Source organism: Balaenoptera physalus, assembly GCF_965194825.1.
Source record: "Balaenoptera physalus genome assembly, chromosome: 16".
NCBI lineage: Eukaryota > Metazoa > Chordata > Mammalia > Artiodactyla > Balaenopteridae > Balaenoptera > Balaenoptera physalus.
In genome coordinates, this window is record NC_138898.1 from 64,052,574 (window position 1) to 64,067,913 (window position 15,340).

Sequence of the window (15,340 nt, forward strand, 5' to 3'; positions counted from 1 at the left end):
TAATTTCTTGTATTTTCTTATGAAGGACCTTTACACACTTCTTAGCTTGGGCTAAAATAATATTCTGGTTGTGGTTCAGTTTAGTGTTCTTTTCTTCAGCTTCCCACTTTTAGCTCATTCTCTTCTCTTACCTTCCTTTATTCTTATTCCTTGATCTCTCTGCTAGAGGTAGTTGCTTCCCTATATCAAGTCCTTTGTGCTATTTGGATTGAATCCTTTGTCCTCACCTCAGCAAGCATGCAAAGTTCACTCCAAATGCTTGGTGTTTGCTTCAGAATTGATAAGGAAATGTGCCTTTCTCTACTCAATAGAATGCAAGTTAAAGAAAATCCAACTCAAGCTGGCTTAAACAATACGAAGGATTTCTTGGCTCCTGTGACTGAAGGAGTCTGGAGGTTGGATGGACTTTGAGTACTGTTTCATCAGTGCTCTGAAACTGTTCCTGAGTCACTTCGTCCTAGAATAATGGGAAGGTCACGGACCTCACATCTGTTTAGAAGAAACAAGACTGTTCTTTCTTCATGCCTTGCTCTTAAGAGTGAGGATATGCTTTATGAAAAGATGCTAAACAACATTCAGCATTACAGAAATGCAAATTAGAACCACGAGATACCACTGCATATCTACCAGGATGGCTATAATCAAAAAAGACGGAATTAACAGATGGTGAGGGTGTGGAGAAACGGGAACGCTCATATGTTTCTGGTAGGAATGTAGAATGGTACAGCCACTTTAGAAAACAGTTTGGCAGTTTATTAAAAACGTCAACCTAAATGTACCATATGATCAATCAATTTCCTAGGTATTTATAATTGAAAGAAATAAAAACATATGTCCCCATAAAGACTTGTACAAGAATGTTCACAGCAGCATTACTCATAATAGCCAGAAAATCAAAACAACCCATCAACTGATGAATGGGTAAACAAAATGTGGTATATCCTTATGATGAAATATTATTTGGTCATAAAAAGGAGTGAAGTACTGATAACTGCTACAATGTGGATAAACTTTAAAAATATGCTAAGTAAAAGAAGTCAGTCACAAAAGACCATGCATTGTATGATTCTATTTGTATGAAATGTTCAGGAGAGGCAAATCCATAGAGACAGAACATAGATTAGTGGTTGCCTGGGGCTTGGAGTGGGACTGGAGTTGACTATAAATGAGCATGAGGGGTCTTATTGGGGTGATGAAAATGTTCTAAAACTATATTGTGGTGATTGTTGCACAGCTAAGTAAATTTACTAAAACTCATTCAGTTGTGTGCTTGAAATGGTTCATAGTATGTTAGGGAAAAAAAGAGAGAGAATGTTTTCCCAATGCCCCTAGCAAACCACTTCTTGGGATTCACTGGCCCAAGCTGCGGCTTGGGGAATGGCATGTACTTACTGGTCTGGGCCTTGGTGCTGGAAAGGGAAAGCCCATCCCTGGAGCTGGGGCTGTGGTCAGCTCTTCTGAAGCACTGGGGATGAGGGTAGAGATCACTACCTAGACAAAAATCAGGGTATCGCAAGGAAGGTAGAAATGAAAGCTGAGTGGGCAGCCACTAAGGTGTCAACCACACCCAGGACTGGCTGCTTAATACAGCAGCCCTACCGCTGCATTCTCTGATCTGTTACCCACATTTGGTCTCTGAGTTCTCTGCCCAGTATGGCAAAGGGAAGGAGGGGTCATGGGAAGAATGACTTCTTGAGAACATGGAACCTCAGCTAGCGTGACCAACTGACCTGGTTTCCTTGGGATGGAGTGGTTTCCTGGGATGCAGGACTCAAGGTAATAACACTGGGGAAGTCCCAGGCAAACCAGGAGAAGCTGGTCACCCGATGACCTCACCAAATAGAAATATAGAATCAGTCCTAATGAATTGGTGGGTCTTGGCATCAATGGCTTCTAACACCACAGAAAAACAGTCAGTCATTGTGTGCCTGTGATAAACACATACTCAGCACCATTTCTGAAATAATTTTTTGGCAAAAAACTTGAACCTAAATATAAAGAAGGCTGTAGCTCTAACGCTCAGTTAATAGGAAATACAGAGGACCATGGGGGATATGAAATGACTCCACATAGGCACTCTATAGGACAAATGACAGATGACCCAATTCTTCAACAAGTAAATTGGAAGGGGCAAAAAAAAAGAGATGATGGAGGGAGGACCTGTAGATTAAAAGACACTTAAGAAGCATATCAGCCAGTTGCAATGTGCGGATCTTATTTGGATCCTGATTTGAAGAAACTAAGAGAGAATGTGTGTGTGTCAGGAATGTCTAATAAGATATTTGATGATATTAAGAAATTATAAGTATGTATAAAATAGATAAACAACAAGGATTTACTGTATAGCACAGCAAACTATATTCAACATCTTGTAATAACCTATAATGGAAAAGAATTGTGAAAAAATTTATATGTATAACTGAATCACTTTGTACACCTGAAACTAACACAATATTGTAAATCAAATATACTTCAATTTTAAAATTTATTGGTATAATACTGTATTTTGGCTAGGTTTTCTCAAAAAGAGTCCTTACCTTTTAGACATACATTCTGAAATATTTACAGTCGAAATGATATGATATCTGGGCACTGCTTCAAAATAATCCAGGAGGAAGTAGTTGGGGGTAAAAATAAAGCCAGCTTGGCCCGTAGTTGATAGTTTTTGAAGCCAGGTGATGGTATATGAGAGTTTGTTATACTGTTCTCTTTACTTTTTGAAGGGTTGACATGCTCCTTCATCAGGACAATTAAAAGCAGCAGCACGGTGTTCTTATCCTGCCTATGTAACCCTCCCTGCTTGGGGGCTGCTCTTAGTCACAAGTAGGCCAGGGTCTCACCAGAATTCAGAATTTCACAGATCCGTGAATTTTCCAAAAACTTGAGTGAAGGACAAAGTCAACTTTTCCTTTTGCCAAATTAAAACAAAAGAAAACCAAACAAAATTTTAAAAGTTCCATCTACTCCATCATCATTTCGTAAAAGGAAGGTCACGTAAACACCAATAACATCTTTTCAGAAAAGTCCAGCCTTTCAACTGGGCACAATTAGCCTTATGGACAAACTTGTTCCATGTCCCTCTTTTGTCAGTTTACCCTGAAACTGGCTACACAAACACCCTGGGGAGAGGAAGGAAGACTTGAGGGCTGGCTGCTCTCACTTCCCTTCCTGCTAATGAGGGAAGGTCTTGGATGCTGCTGTCATTACAATGGGCAGGGCTCTCAAACCATCAGCCTCTCAAAGGGTGCACGTGAAGGTCCCCCTAAACCAGGAACTCATGAATGCACTTCCCTTTCTATCTAATCCTAGTGATGTGTCCCCGGTGGGGGAAGGGAATTGCAGACTCAGGGAGGGCTTTCCTGCTGGATGAAATGCTTTGTACTTGAATGGAAAATAACAGCTAGGCCCAAGGCAGCAAGGGCCCTCTGTCTGTGCTCAGCTGGTGATGAGGGCCCCTTTGAGACCTCAGGAGAGCAGAGCCAGCCTTGCGGGTGGCATCAATTGGCTGCATGGCTGTGCTCCTGAGACTTAAGCTACCACCTGATACACTGTGACTTGCTCCTCTTTCCTTCCCTTCCTCCTCTCTCTTGCACCCCACCTACCAAGGGGTTTTGGTTTATTTCTTAAGGCAATCAATTTCAGGATCAGATATGAGCCTCCTTTTCCTTGAAACTCAGGCACATGGAAGACAGATTTTTGGGGGTGAAGAAATGTTCTGGAGGTAGATAGTGGTGATAGTTGCACAATGTTATAAATGTATGAAATACTACTAATGGTAAATTATATGTTATGTGTATTTTACCACAATTAAAAAAATAAACAGACTGTCCCCCGGGTTCTCTTTGGGGCAGAGTCTTAAAGAAGGTCCAATATTAGAATATCAGAGATGGAAGAGATCTTAGAGGACATCTGGTCCAGCCCGTCATTTCATAGACTAAGGGTCCTGAGGTCCATCATGGGGAAGTGATGTGCTCAAGACCACAGAGCAATTTAGACAGAAGAAATTTGCCCTCTACCATCAGTTCTTGGTTCTGATGGGGGAGAGGCATTGGTCTTGTGTCTTTTCTTAGTAGTAGGCTCTTGGACCTGGCCATCCTCAGATTATATGCAACTACCAGACACGTTTTGTTTGGCTGCTTTGTGTTTAATATTCTAAAATTAATTGCCAGCATTTAAAATCAGGCAAATTCACATATAAACCCAGATTTCCAGCATATTTTAACAGAAAGCTCTGACATCGTTGGGTTCATATTCCCACATGGCGGTGATGGGAGCAGATAGGGACCGTGTTCTCTCCAGTTCTCCACAGTCCCCACCGCTCCCCACTGTCTCCCACTTATCCTCAGGCCTGTGTTGGTTTTCTAATGCTCAGTCTGCTTTTGTCATTTCTATTGCCTGCCTGCCCTGGGGAGACAGGAGGATTGGCAGCCCTGCTTTAGCCTGGGATGGAGGACTGTGTGTATTTGAACATTTTTCCTAGGTGCATTTCGGCTGCTGGGTGGAGTACAGTTGGCCCTTTGTATCCACAGTTTCCGAATCTGTGGATTCAACCAAACATGGATCAAAACTACTTGGGGAAAAAAAAATCCAGATAATTCCAAAACGCAAAACTTGAATTTGCCACATGCTCTGGCAACTATTTACGTAGCATTCACATTGTATTAGGTATTATAAGTAATCAAGAGATGATTTAAAGTATATGGGAGGATGTGCATAGGTCACATGCAAATACTACACCATTTTACATAAGGACTTGAGCATCCACGGATTTTGGTATCTGAGGGGATCCTGGAACCAGTCCCCCATGGATACTGAGGGGTGACTGTACAGATGGTGGAGTACACACACCTGGAGTTCTGTGTATCTCATCCATTTCTGCTCCACCTACAGTGTGGCCCCAAGATATTGTGGACTAGCTTTGGCTGAAGAATTTGCTTCTCTGTGGTGCCTTGCCTTTAAGAAATGTTCCCAGTTTACAGATGGGGAAACTATAAGAGAAACAAACATGGGGATGCGTCCAAAGAAGAAACTCACTTGAAGGCCTAGCACTATATTTGAATGGATGCAGGCTTAGAGTGGCATCTCCATATGATGGAATATTATTCAGCCATAAAAATGAATAAAGTTCTGATACATGCCACAACACAGATGCACCTCGAAAACACTATGCTAACAAAAGGACACATTTCGTATGACTTGACTTATATGAGGTACCTAGAAGAGGCAAATTCATAGAGACAGAAAGAATAGAGGTTACCAGGGGCTGGGGGAAGCAGGGAATGAGGAGGTATTGTTTAGTGAGTGTAGAGTTTCTGTTGGAGGTGATGAAAAATTTTGGAAAGAGATAGTGATGATGATGGTTGTACGACATGCTGAATGTAATTAATGCCACTGCATGGTTCACTTTAAAATCGTTAAAATGGCACATTTCATGTTACATATGTTTTATCACAATAACCACAATAAAGAAATAATAGAAAAAAATGTTATCATCAGCAGGAAGTTCCATGTGGTATTGCTGCATCTCTCTCTTACAGCAGTGGTACTAAATATGGAGAAAGAGAACCAAAAATTTTAAAATGTTCTGTTATCATCTAGGACACCACTGAGGGGTAGGTGGCTGTTCTCTTCCAGCTCGTAATACTTAGTAACTCCTACTCATTCTCCACATGTCAGCTCACCTGTTGCTCCCCTGTCCTTTGCACTCCTTGAATTTTGCATTCACAGCAGTTAGTACAGTTGCAGTGTATCATCTTTCAGGGTGATGATCTGATTAATGTGTTTTCTCACTTGGCTGTAAGCATCACAGCATCATGAGAGCAGGAATCGTGCCTGGTTTTTGGTTCAACATTATATCCCTGGTGCTTAGCCTAGGGCCTGGCACGTAGTAAGATCTCAACAAATACTTCACGAATAAAAGGCAAGAAGTTCATAAAGAAGGTGTAGTGGAGGGCAAAGTGTCACCAGGGAAGACACATGTTCAGCGGCCGCCATGTTGCCCGGATCGTACTTCCTCCATGTTTCATACTACTTGGGGTCGTTCTCCCTTTCTGCTAGCCAGAGTCTCTTTCTGCTGTTTGCAACCAAAAAAACAAAAACAAAAGCAAAACCTTCCATTATGTAATCTCCCTAAGCCTCAGTTTCTTCACCTGTAAAATAGGGGTAATAATAGTACCTTCCATTTATTCATTTTAACAAAGATTACATCAGTAAACGCAATCAGTGTTCACCAAGATAATGATGAACAAGAGGAGGAGGAAGATGGTACCATGTGTATTTCCTATTGCTGCTGTAACAAATCACCATAAACTTAATGGCTTAAAACAACCAAATTTATTCTCTTATAGCTCCGGAGATCAGAAGTCCAAGTTGGGTCAGCAGGGCTGCCTTCCTTCTGGAAACTCTAGAGGAGAATCCATTTCCTCACCTTCTCTAGCTTCTAAAGGCCACCCGCATTCCTTGTCTCGTAGTCCTCCATCACTCCAATCTCTGCTCCGGCTGTCACCTCTCCTTCTCTGACTCTAACCCTCATGGCTTTCTCTTATAAGGACCCTTGTGACTGCATTGAGCCCATCCGGATAGTCCATGATAACCTCCCTATCACAAGATCCGTAACTCAATCTGCAAACTCATTTGCCAAGTGCCTTTTGCCATGTAAGGTAACACTCACAGGTTCTGGGGTTAGGCTGTGGATTTCTTTGGGGGGCTGTTATTCAGCCTACCGCTCCATGTGTCCAGAGTTTTGATTTATAACTGTTTATGTGGTTATGTGGAAGATTCCAAGGAAAATAAGTTATCTTCCCTGCCTTCAATGCTTAGAATACTGTTGGGGAAACAAAATATTTACCAAGTCCACAAAGCCCCAGGTGGTGTGGTCGATGCTACTTTGGGAGGTGAAGTGATGTTTTGAGGATATGAAATGAGTGCAGGGATCCTTTGTTTCCACTCTGAGAGGTATCTCCTCTCTTTAGAGCTGTGTAGGCTGTGCCCGCTCAAATCGGGGCTCCACTTTTCCAGGAACAATGATCTGAATGTTGTCTCCTGGAGGTGTGTGACACAGCATTCCTGCCTTCTCCTCACAGGAAGTGGGAGCTTTGGGACAGGCAAGGCGGAATCTCTTCACTAGATCAGCAGACATCTTTGCTTTCTACTTTTATAGATTCCTATGGTCGGAGTGTTTGTGTTTCTCCCAAATTCATATGTTGAAATCCTAACCCTAAATGTGATGGTATCAGGAGGTGGGGTGTTTGGGATACATGCTTAAGTCATGAGGGCCAAGCCCTTGTGAATGGGATTAGTGCCCTTTTAAAAGAGGCGCCAGGGAGCTCCTTTGTCCCCTTCTGTCTTGTGGGGACACAGGGAGAACTCTGCACCACCTTACCTGATCACGCTGGTCCCCTGATCTCAGACTTCCAGCCTCCAGAACTGTGAGCAATACATTTCTGTTGTTTATAAAGCAGCCAGTCTATGGTATTTTGTTATAGCAGCCCAAACAGACTAAGACACTGATGATTTGCTAAATTTCATTTGGACCCTAAGGAGGGTTAATTTTAATGTTAGCCTTAATTTTGGCTTAGGGTCTGACAGGTAAGTTGATGGTGAAAAGGGGTGAGGGGCAAGGGAGAAGGCATGTCCCCCTCCTCCAACTTCCCAGAGCCCTGGAGAAATTGTATCAGTTAGAAACAGGACGGGATGGTCCAAAGAATAAGAAGTCAGCTGCTAGATCATCTGCTGTGATACAGTTGCTGGAAAGCATGAAGCATGCCCATCTTTCATCAAGTGAGTAAAGCACCACTGAACAGCAATAAAGACAGTCTGTGAGCAATTTAATTGAGGTATCTAGAAGGGAGACGTACCACTACGTGTCCAGATAGGCTTTGCCCAGCCCCCCAGCCCTCAGGTAACTGACTCTGGGTCTGGCATGTGACTAGAATGAGTTGGGTCATTCACTGGTGAGTTCTTAGTTTTTCAACTGGTGTCTGTCCTGGGACCTGGCCCATGAACTCTGCTTTCCCAGAGTAAAAATTGTGACATGTGTCTCAGTAAGGATTACTTGATGTGTGTGAGCTCTGTGACAAATACAAAGGTCTTAAAATTTACTTATACATTGACTCTTTTTTTAAAAAGAGATTTATTCACGTACCATACAATTCACACATTTAAAGTGAACAATTCAATTTTTTTGTATATTCAGAGTTGGGCAACCATCACTACAACCAATTTTAGAACATTTTCTTCATCTCCTTACTAATTAGCAGTCATTCCCCGTTTCCTCCCAACATCTACTCCTCAGTCCCTGGCAACCGCTAATCTACTTTCTGTCTCTCTGAGTTTGCCTGTTCTGGACATTTTGTATAAATGGAATCATAAAATGTGTGGTCCTTTGTGACTGACTTCTTTCACTGAACATAATGTTTTCATAGTCCATCATGTTATAGTATGTATCAGTATTTCATTCCTTTTATGGCTGAATAATATTCCATTGTGTTGATATACATATATACTATATACTATATACATGTATACATATATACATATACTATTTTGTTTATCCATTCATCAGTGGATGGACATTTGGATTATTTCACCTTTTGGCTATGAACAGAGAGTAAGGGTAGTATATTCATGTACAAGTTTTTGTGTGGACATATGTTTTCAATTCTCTTGAGTATATACCTGGTGTATACTGGGTCATATGTAACTCTGTGTCAATTCTCTTGAGTATACACCTGGAAGTGCTGGGTCATAGGTAACTCTATGTTTAACCTTTTGAGTAACTGCCAGTTTGTCTTCCAAGCTGGCTGTACCATTTGACATTCCCGCCAGGAAGGTATGGGGGTTCAGATTTCTCCAAATCCTCACCGACACTTGTTATTTTCCATGTTTGCTGTTGTCCGTGTTGTCTGTTTTTATGATCATCTTAGTGGATCTGAAGTGGTATATCATTGTTTTGATTTGCAGTGCCCCGATGGCTAATGATGTTGGGCAGTTGGCCATCTTTTCATGTGCTTACTGGCTATTTACTGGCTATTTTATCTTCCTTGGAGAAAATGTCTATTCAGATCCTTTGCCTCTTTTTTTTTGGGCTGCACAGCATGAGGGATCTTAGTTCCCGACCAGGGATGGAACCAGTGGAAGTGTGGAGTCTTAACCACTGGACCACCAGGGAAGTCCCTGGGTACATTTAATCTTGAATGGCCTCCTAAACAATTTCATACAGGAGCCACTATAGAATAGTGATTCACTATGGGAGCTCTCAGGTTGATAGCCTGGATTTGAATCCTAACTTGGCTGTGTATTAGTACACGACCTTGACCATTCCCTACAGACCTCAGTTTTCCCCAACTACACAATGAGGATAGAAATACTAGCGACTTCATAGGGTTGTTGTAAGGATTTTAAAAGGCAGCACATGTCAAAGGCTTAGTAAGGCTTAGTAAAGACTCAGTAAATGTTACCCATAATAGTAACAACATCAACACTTACCAAGCCTTTTCTATTTTATGTGCACATAGGACATCTCATTTAATCTACACGGCAATCTTGCAAAATAGGTATCATCATCTCCATTTTACGAGTGAGAAAACTGAAGCTCAGGGAGATGAAGGAATGTGTCCCGGGCTACACAGCTGGTAAGAGACAGAGTAGAGATTCCTACCTGCATCTGGATGACTGCAGGGCCCTCCGCAAATGTGTCTCAGGAGAGTTTTTAGGCTTCTGCTATTCAAATGCAACTGTAATTAAGCAAATGCTATAGGAAAGGAATCAGAAGAACCCAGTAGTGAAATCGTCACCTGCTTATTCAGGCAGAGAGAAGCCATAGCACCCCCGCCCCCTCCACCAGGGATGTGTTCATTTCACTTTGGGTGGGTTTTTGAGTCGGAGGGTCTTTTCACACAGCCCTGGCAAGCTCTCCCTGTTTAGCACAGCCTCCCTGAGAACCTCATGGAATTAACTGAAAAACGAAGAAAGGCAAGCATCCAGTAAGGCTCCCTCTTCTGGAACCATCGTTTAGGATTTCTTTGTAGTTCCCCATAGCGACATTGGGTGTCACCTTCGAGTTGACTGAAGCCAGTCTCCCAGAAATTGTCAAAATGCGTCGTTTTGTTCCAAGAGTTTCTGCCTCTCTAAGATCCAGTTTGGAGGCATTCATTACCAGCACTTCTGGCCCCAAGTCAGGCTGAATAATCTGGTTCTCATTTACAGAGCCAAGCGTTGTTCTTAAAGAAGAGGGCGCCCAGCAGCTGGATAAGCTTTGAGTTTGAAAATGGGCTCCGTGGCCATGACTTTTGCAACTGACTTCTCTTCTGTTGAAAGGGAGGTGATGACACAAGGATGAGAGATAGTTTATGCAAAGATCCTACTAGCTCAGAGTCCTTTTCTCCCAGAGTTCTCTGCGCTGCCCTGTCTCATCTGCTCACACCTGTGTCTACACTAGGCTGTGAGCAACTGTGGGCAATGAGTGGGCTGGGACTCTCCCCCCCTCTCTCCCTCTCTCCCTCCCTCCCTTCCTTTCCTTCCTTCTTTCCTTCCTCCCTCCCTCCCTCCCTCCATTCCTTCCTTCCTTCCTCCCTCCCTTCCTTTCTTCCTGTCTTCCTTCCTTCCATTCCATACATATTAATTGAGTATATATTATGTGCCAGACACTGGAGCTAAAACAGAAACAAAACAGCAAGGTCCTCTTCCTTCATGGAATTGACATTCTAATTCCTTATTTATCTGTATGTTCTCAGTACCTAGCACATAGTAGGCACTTAATAACTGCTTTAATGGATTGGTGCATACTCTTCCAATTTTTTCCTATGCATATACTAACACGATACATGATATTTAAATTTTAGATAGAAATGACAGCATGAATTATTACTATTCTGTAACCTTTCCCCCAACTTAATAGTGTCTCATGGCCATCTTTCCATGTTAGAACATAAAAGTCGACTTCAGGGTTTACATGTCCCCAAGTGCTATCTGGAATCACTCTGCCCCTTGGAGTCTAGAAAAGACTGGCTTGAGCCTAAATCCATTCCCTATGAATTCTCAGGGTCAGGTTAGGATTGTGAGTGGGCCAGGGTGCTCATGTTCTCATGATCACTTCTGGTCACTGTTCATGCTTCTGCTGAATTAATTTCATCCCAATTTATTTAACCAGTCTCCTATTGTTGGACATTTAGGTTGTTTCCAGTCTTCCTATTACAAACAGTGCTGTAGTGAAAAAGCTTGTTCATCCTTTGTTTTATGCAAATTGAATAAATTGCTAGAAGTGGTGTTGCTGGGTAAATTTAGCAATAAGTATTGCTATAGATACGGATACTGCAATATCTGTGGATACTGCTAAATTTTCTCCACAGAGTTTGTACTAATTCTCATTCCCAATAAGATGTGTTACCAAATTGTGATCTTTGCTTATCTGTGCAAATACACATACACACACATTTCTTTTTCATAGTCTTTGCCTTTTTTTTTTTTTTTTTTTGGTGAATTGTTGATCTGCAGGAGCTTTTTCATATGTTAGGGAAATTATCCCTTTGTAACTTAAAATACAAATATGTTTTCTTAATTTTTATTTGTTTCTCATCATCTTTTTCTTTAAACAGCTGCCTAGTATTCCATAAGTATTCTTTAAACAGTTTCTTGTTGCTAGACATCTTGGTTGTTTTCAGTTTTTTGCTGTTATAAACTACATAGCTCTTTCCACTAATCTGCATTGCATCTCTTTATGCTAAACTCCTAAAAGTGGACTTTCTTGTTTAAAGGATATTGACTTTAAAAAGCCTTTTCATACATGTTGGGTATTGAATATTATATTTTAAAAACCTTTTCATTATTTAAAAACAAACATTTAGTAATTTAAAGAAATGCCCCACATCCCAATCGCCCATCCACTCAGACTGACTAGTCTAATCTATCCTTCCACCCACTTCCACTTGCTCTGTATTACTTTGAAGCAAATAATTTCATCTGTAAAGATTTAAGGATGTAGAGAGATGCTGTCTTTGGATGAGAGATTCACCATCTCTCCCCCTAGTTCTTCTAGGTAGTGGCAATGGAAAGTTACCCAACGATGCTGTTTAGAAGCCTTTCTCTTGGAGGCTGCTGGGGGGCAAACGTTTAATCACATTCACGTGCCCCTTCTCTGGAGCTCTGCTCTTGTTTTGCAGACAGGACAAAACGTTCGCCCACATGGATGACTCAGCCAGCCCCAGGCCTCTTTGGTCCACTGCAGAATCTCCACAGACACAAAAGCTTTGCTTCAACCATAAGTTTTCACTTATTTTCTATTCATCCCAGAGGCAGGCAGGAAATTGCCCTTGGTCCATGAATCACACAGGAATCTTTCCTCTGCCCTTTCCCATTTGGATCTTGCTTCCTTGAACAATACCCAGGTGGATGGGCACTTTTTCCATGCGAACTTATCTTGATGCGCACTGACATCTGGCTGGTGGGGGGCTCTGTCTTTCACGCTGAGCCCCTGAGACTCAAGAGTGTTGCCCAGGGCCTACCCAGGACTCTCCCAGGACCCTCCAGGCCATATTCTGAAAACTCCTCTTGCTCCTGACAGGCTCCCAGTTTCCATCCTTAGTTGGCTTCACCCTGGGGGTACTGGGCACTGAGGGGGTCAGTGTGGGCACTGCCGGCCAGACCCTGCTTCCTCATTTACGCAGCACCAATTATTGCCAAGATGCCCTTGGGATTTGGGAAGCAGAGAACCCATAGGGGTGCAGCAATATCCAGAGTGGCTGCTGGCAGCCTGGCTCTCTCCACACAAATGACTTGACCCTGTGCTGGCCTCCGTGGTGCTGGGGCCTTACCCACCTAGCTCACTGAACCCTCCAGCGCCCTGCAGATGGGTATTTCATTATTCTTATTTTACCCAAGAGGAGTAGGAGGCTCTCAGAGAGACTAAGGGACTCAATGAAAGTTACATAACTTGAGCAAGTACCAGTACTGAGATTTTGAATCCAGGTCCTCGAGCTGGAGTTTTGACCCTAAGACCGTCGTTCTTACCTTTTGATTCATTTTTAAGAACAAATATATCAGGTAGAGGTCATAGCAGAAAGGCTGCCCAATCAAATCCCCTTCTGAGGCCCAACCTGGGAAATCCAAGGGAAGTCAGATCACGTTGGGGTTGGCATGAATACTGGCTAATGACACTTTTCCAGGTGTAAAGTAGATTCCAGGCGATGGAGGCTTCTACAGGGAAAGTCTGCTTGTCAGTAACAGCTTCTGGCCTCTTTGGGCTGCTATGTATGTTACCGAGTCCAAGCTGGTACTGTTTGCCACACGACAGGCCAATAAAATAGAGAGATGAATTGTTGGGGCAAGGAATAGCAACTTTATTCAGAAAACCAGCAGACTGTGAAGATGGTGGACTAGTGTGCCAAAGAACCATCTTCCCTGAGTTAGAATTCAGGCTCCTTTTATACTAAAAGGGGAGAGAGTAAAGTCCTGGGTCCGGTCAGACTCCAGAGGGGATGTGCTAATTTCTTTCCTGCAGCCATTCACAGGTGGGCCTGGTCAGGAGGTTTCCTATGAGCTAAATAAAGGTACTTTAGCTTAATGCTCTTTATGTGGGAGGCAGGGTTCCCAGAGATGGGCCATTATGTATGATTTAAGCTTATAGGCAACAACCCTTTCGAGATTAACTTGTAGCAAAAGCAATAGAATACAAAGGTTAAAGTAGAAGAAATAGATCCAATATGGAGTCAGATTTGTTCTTCCCTATTGGATCTAGAAATGAGAAGGTGATTTCCTAGTTCAGTGATGGGCAGCACTGGGGGCTTTGGAATGTTCTCCCATCCCACCAAATGGACAGCCCTGTACATCCACGCAGAGTCGAGTACTTTGCCCAAGTGGGGGTGCTGGGGCTGTGGTCTGCTCTGCCACCAGGACTCTGTGCCACCAGGGGAACTATGGAATGTCAACATGGTAGAAAGAAATTTGCCCTCCTGAGTGTTAAGTGCTGGATGATGACCAGAGACTGGATTTCATTGTTCCTGCTCAGACCCATTAAATAGAGGCACCGGATGGGCAGATTTCCAAATGGGAGCTTCCACGCGTGTCAGGGCTCAGTCATCATTCTGCACTGAAGCCCTCCTTCCCCAACCCCAGGCCCTTTGGTGAGTTTGATATCACCCTTCATCCGGGCTCTCAAATGACAAACTCACGCTCACCTTCACCACCTCCCCTGTAGCCAAGCACTCACCACTGACCTCTCCATTCTCTCTCTACATTGTTTCAAAACTTTCAGGAAATCCTATTGGTGTTTCCTCCAAAACACACCTCACATCTTTTGACTCTTCTGCATGTCTATCTTACACCACCCTGGAGGCTCTTGCTCAAGGTCAGGGGTAATAGTCCCCTCATAACTGTCTGCAGCTTCCCCCTTTTTCCCCACTGCAGTCTGTTCTCACAACACAGGCAGAATGAGCTTCTAAAAACACAAATCAGATCTTGTCAGTCTTCTGCTTAAAATCCTTCAATGGCTGTCTTCCCATTGCATGTAAGAAAAATCCAAACTCCTTCCCTTGGCCTCTAAGACCCTGCCTGGAACTGGTCCCTGCCTGCCCACCAGGACTTTGTTGCAGACATGCTGGCTTTCTTTCAGTTCCCACCTGTTAGCACAGTTCATTCAGCCCCAGGGCATTTGCACTTGCAGCTTCCTCTGCCTGGGCTGCTATGAGTCTGGCCCTTCCTATTTATTTATTTACTATTTAAAACTTTAATTGAAGTATAGCTGATTTATAATGTTACATTAGTTTCAGGTACACCATATAGTGATTCAATATTTTTATAGATTATACTCCATTTAAAGTTATTACAAAACAACAGCTATATTTCCCTGTGCTGTACAATATATCCTTGTTGTTTATCTATTTTATACATGTAGTTTGTACCTCTTAATCCCCTACCCCTAACCTGCCCCTCCCCACTTCCCTCTCCCCATTGGTAACCACTAGCTTGTTCTTTATATCTGTGAGTCTGTTTCTGTTTAGTTATATACATTTGTTTTATTTTTTAGATTCTGCATATAAGTGATAACAGAGTACTTGTCTTTGACTTATTTCACTAAGCATAATAATCTCTAGGTCCACATATATTGTTGCAAATGGCAGAATTTTATTCTTTTTGGTGAGTAATATTCCATTATATATTATATACACCACATCTTCTTCATCCATTTATCTGGACACTTAGGTTGCTTCCATATCTTCGAAAATTTATATGGAACCGCAAAAGACCCTGAAATGCCAAAGCCATCTTGAGAAAAAAGAACAAAGCTGGAGGTATCATGCTCCTCGACTTCAGGCTATTCTACAAAGCTACAGTACAGTAAGTCCTC

General features: G+C 42.5%; 1 protein-coding gene across 4 annotated transcripts in view; it reads left to right on the top strand.

Annotated features, from left to right (window-relative positions):
• TNFRSF17 (TNF receptor superfamily member 17) overlaps positions 1–15,340 on the top strand; it is a 115,044-nt gene that overhangs the window by 67,366 nt on the left and 32,338 nt on the right. For 2 of the 4 annotated variants that reach the window (XM_082429704.1, XM_082429705.1), the window contains one exon: positions 15,196–15,330. The exons of 1 other annotated variant lie outside the window; for it this stretch is intronic. In XM_082429704.1, the coding sequence (XP_082285830.1) occupies positions 15,196–15,330 (135 nt within the window). Of the gene's footprint in view, positions 1–7,447; positions 9,633–15,195; positions 15,331–15,340 lie in introns of those variants that run through there. One more of the 4 variants, XM_082429708.1, reaches the window with a different exon arrangement.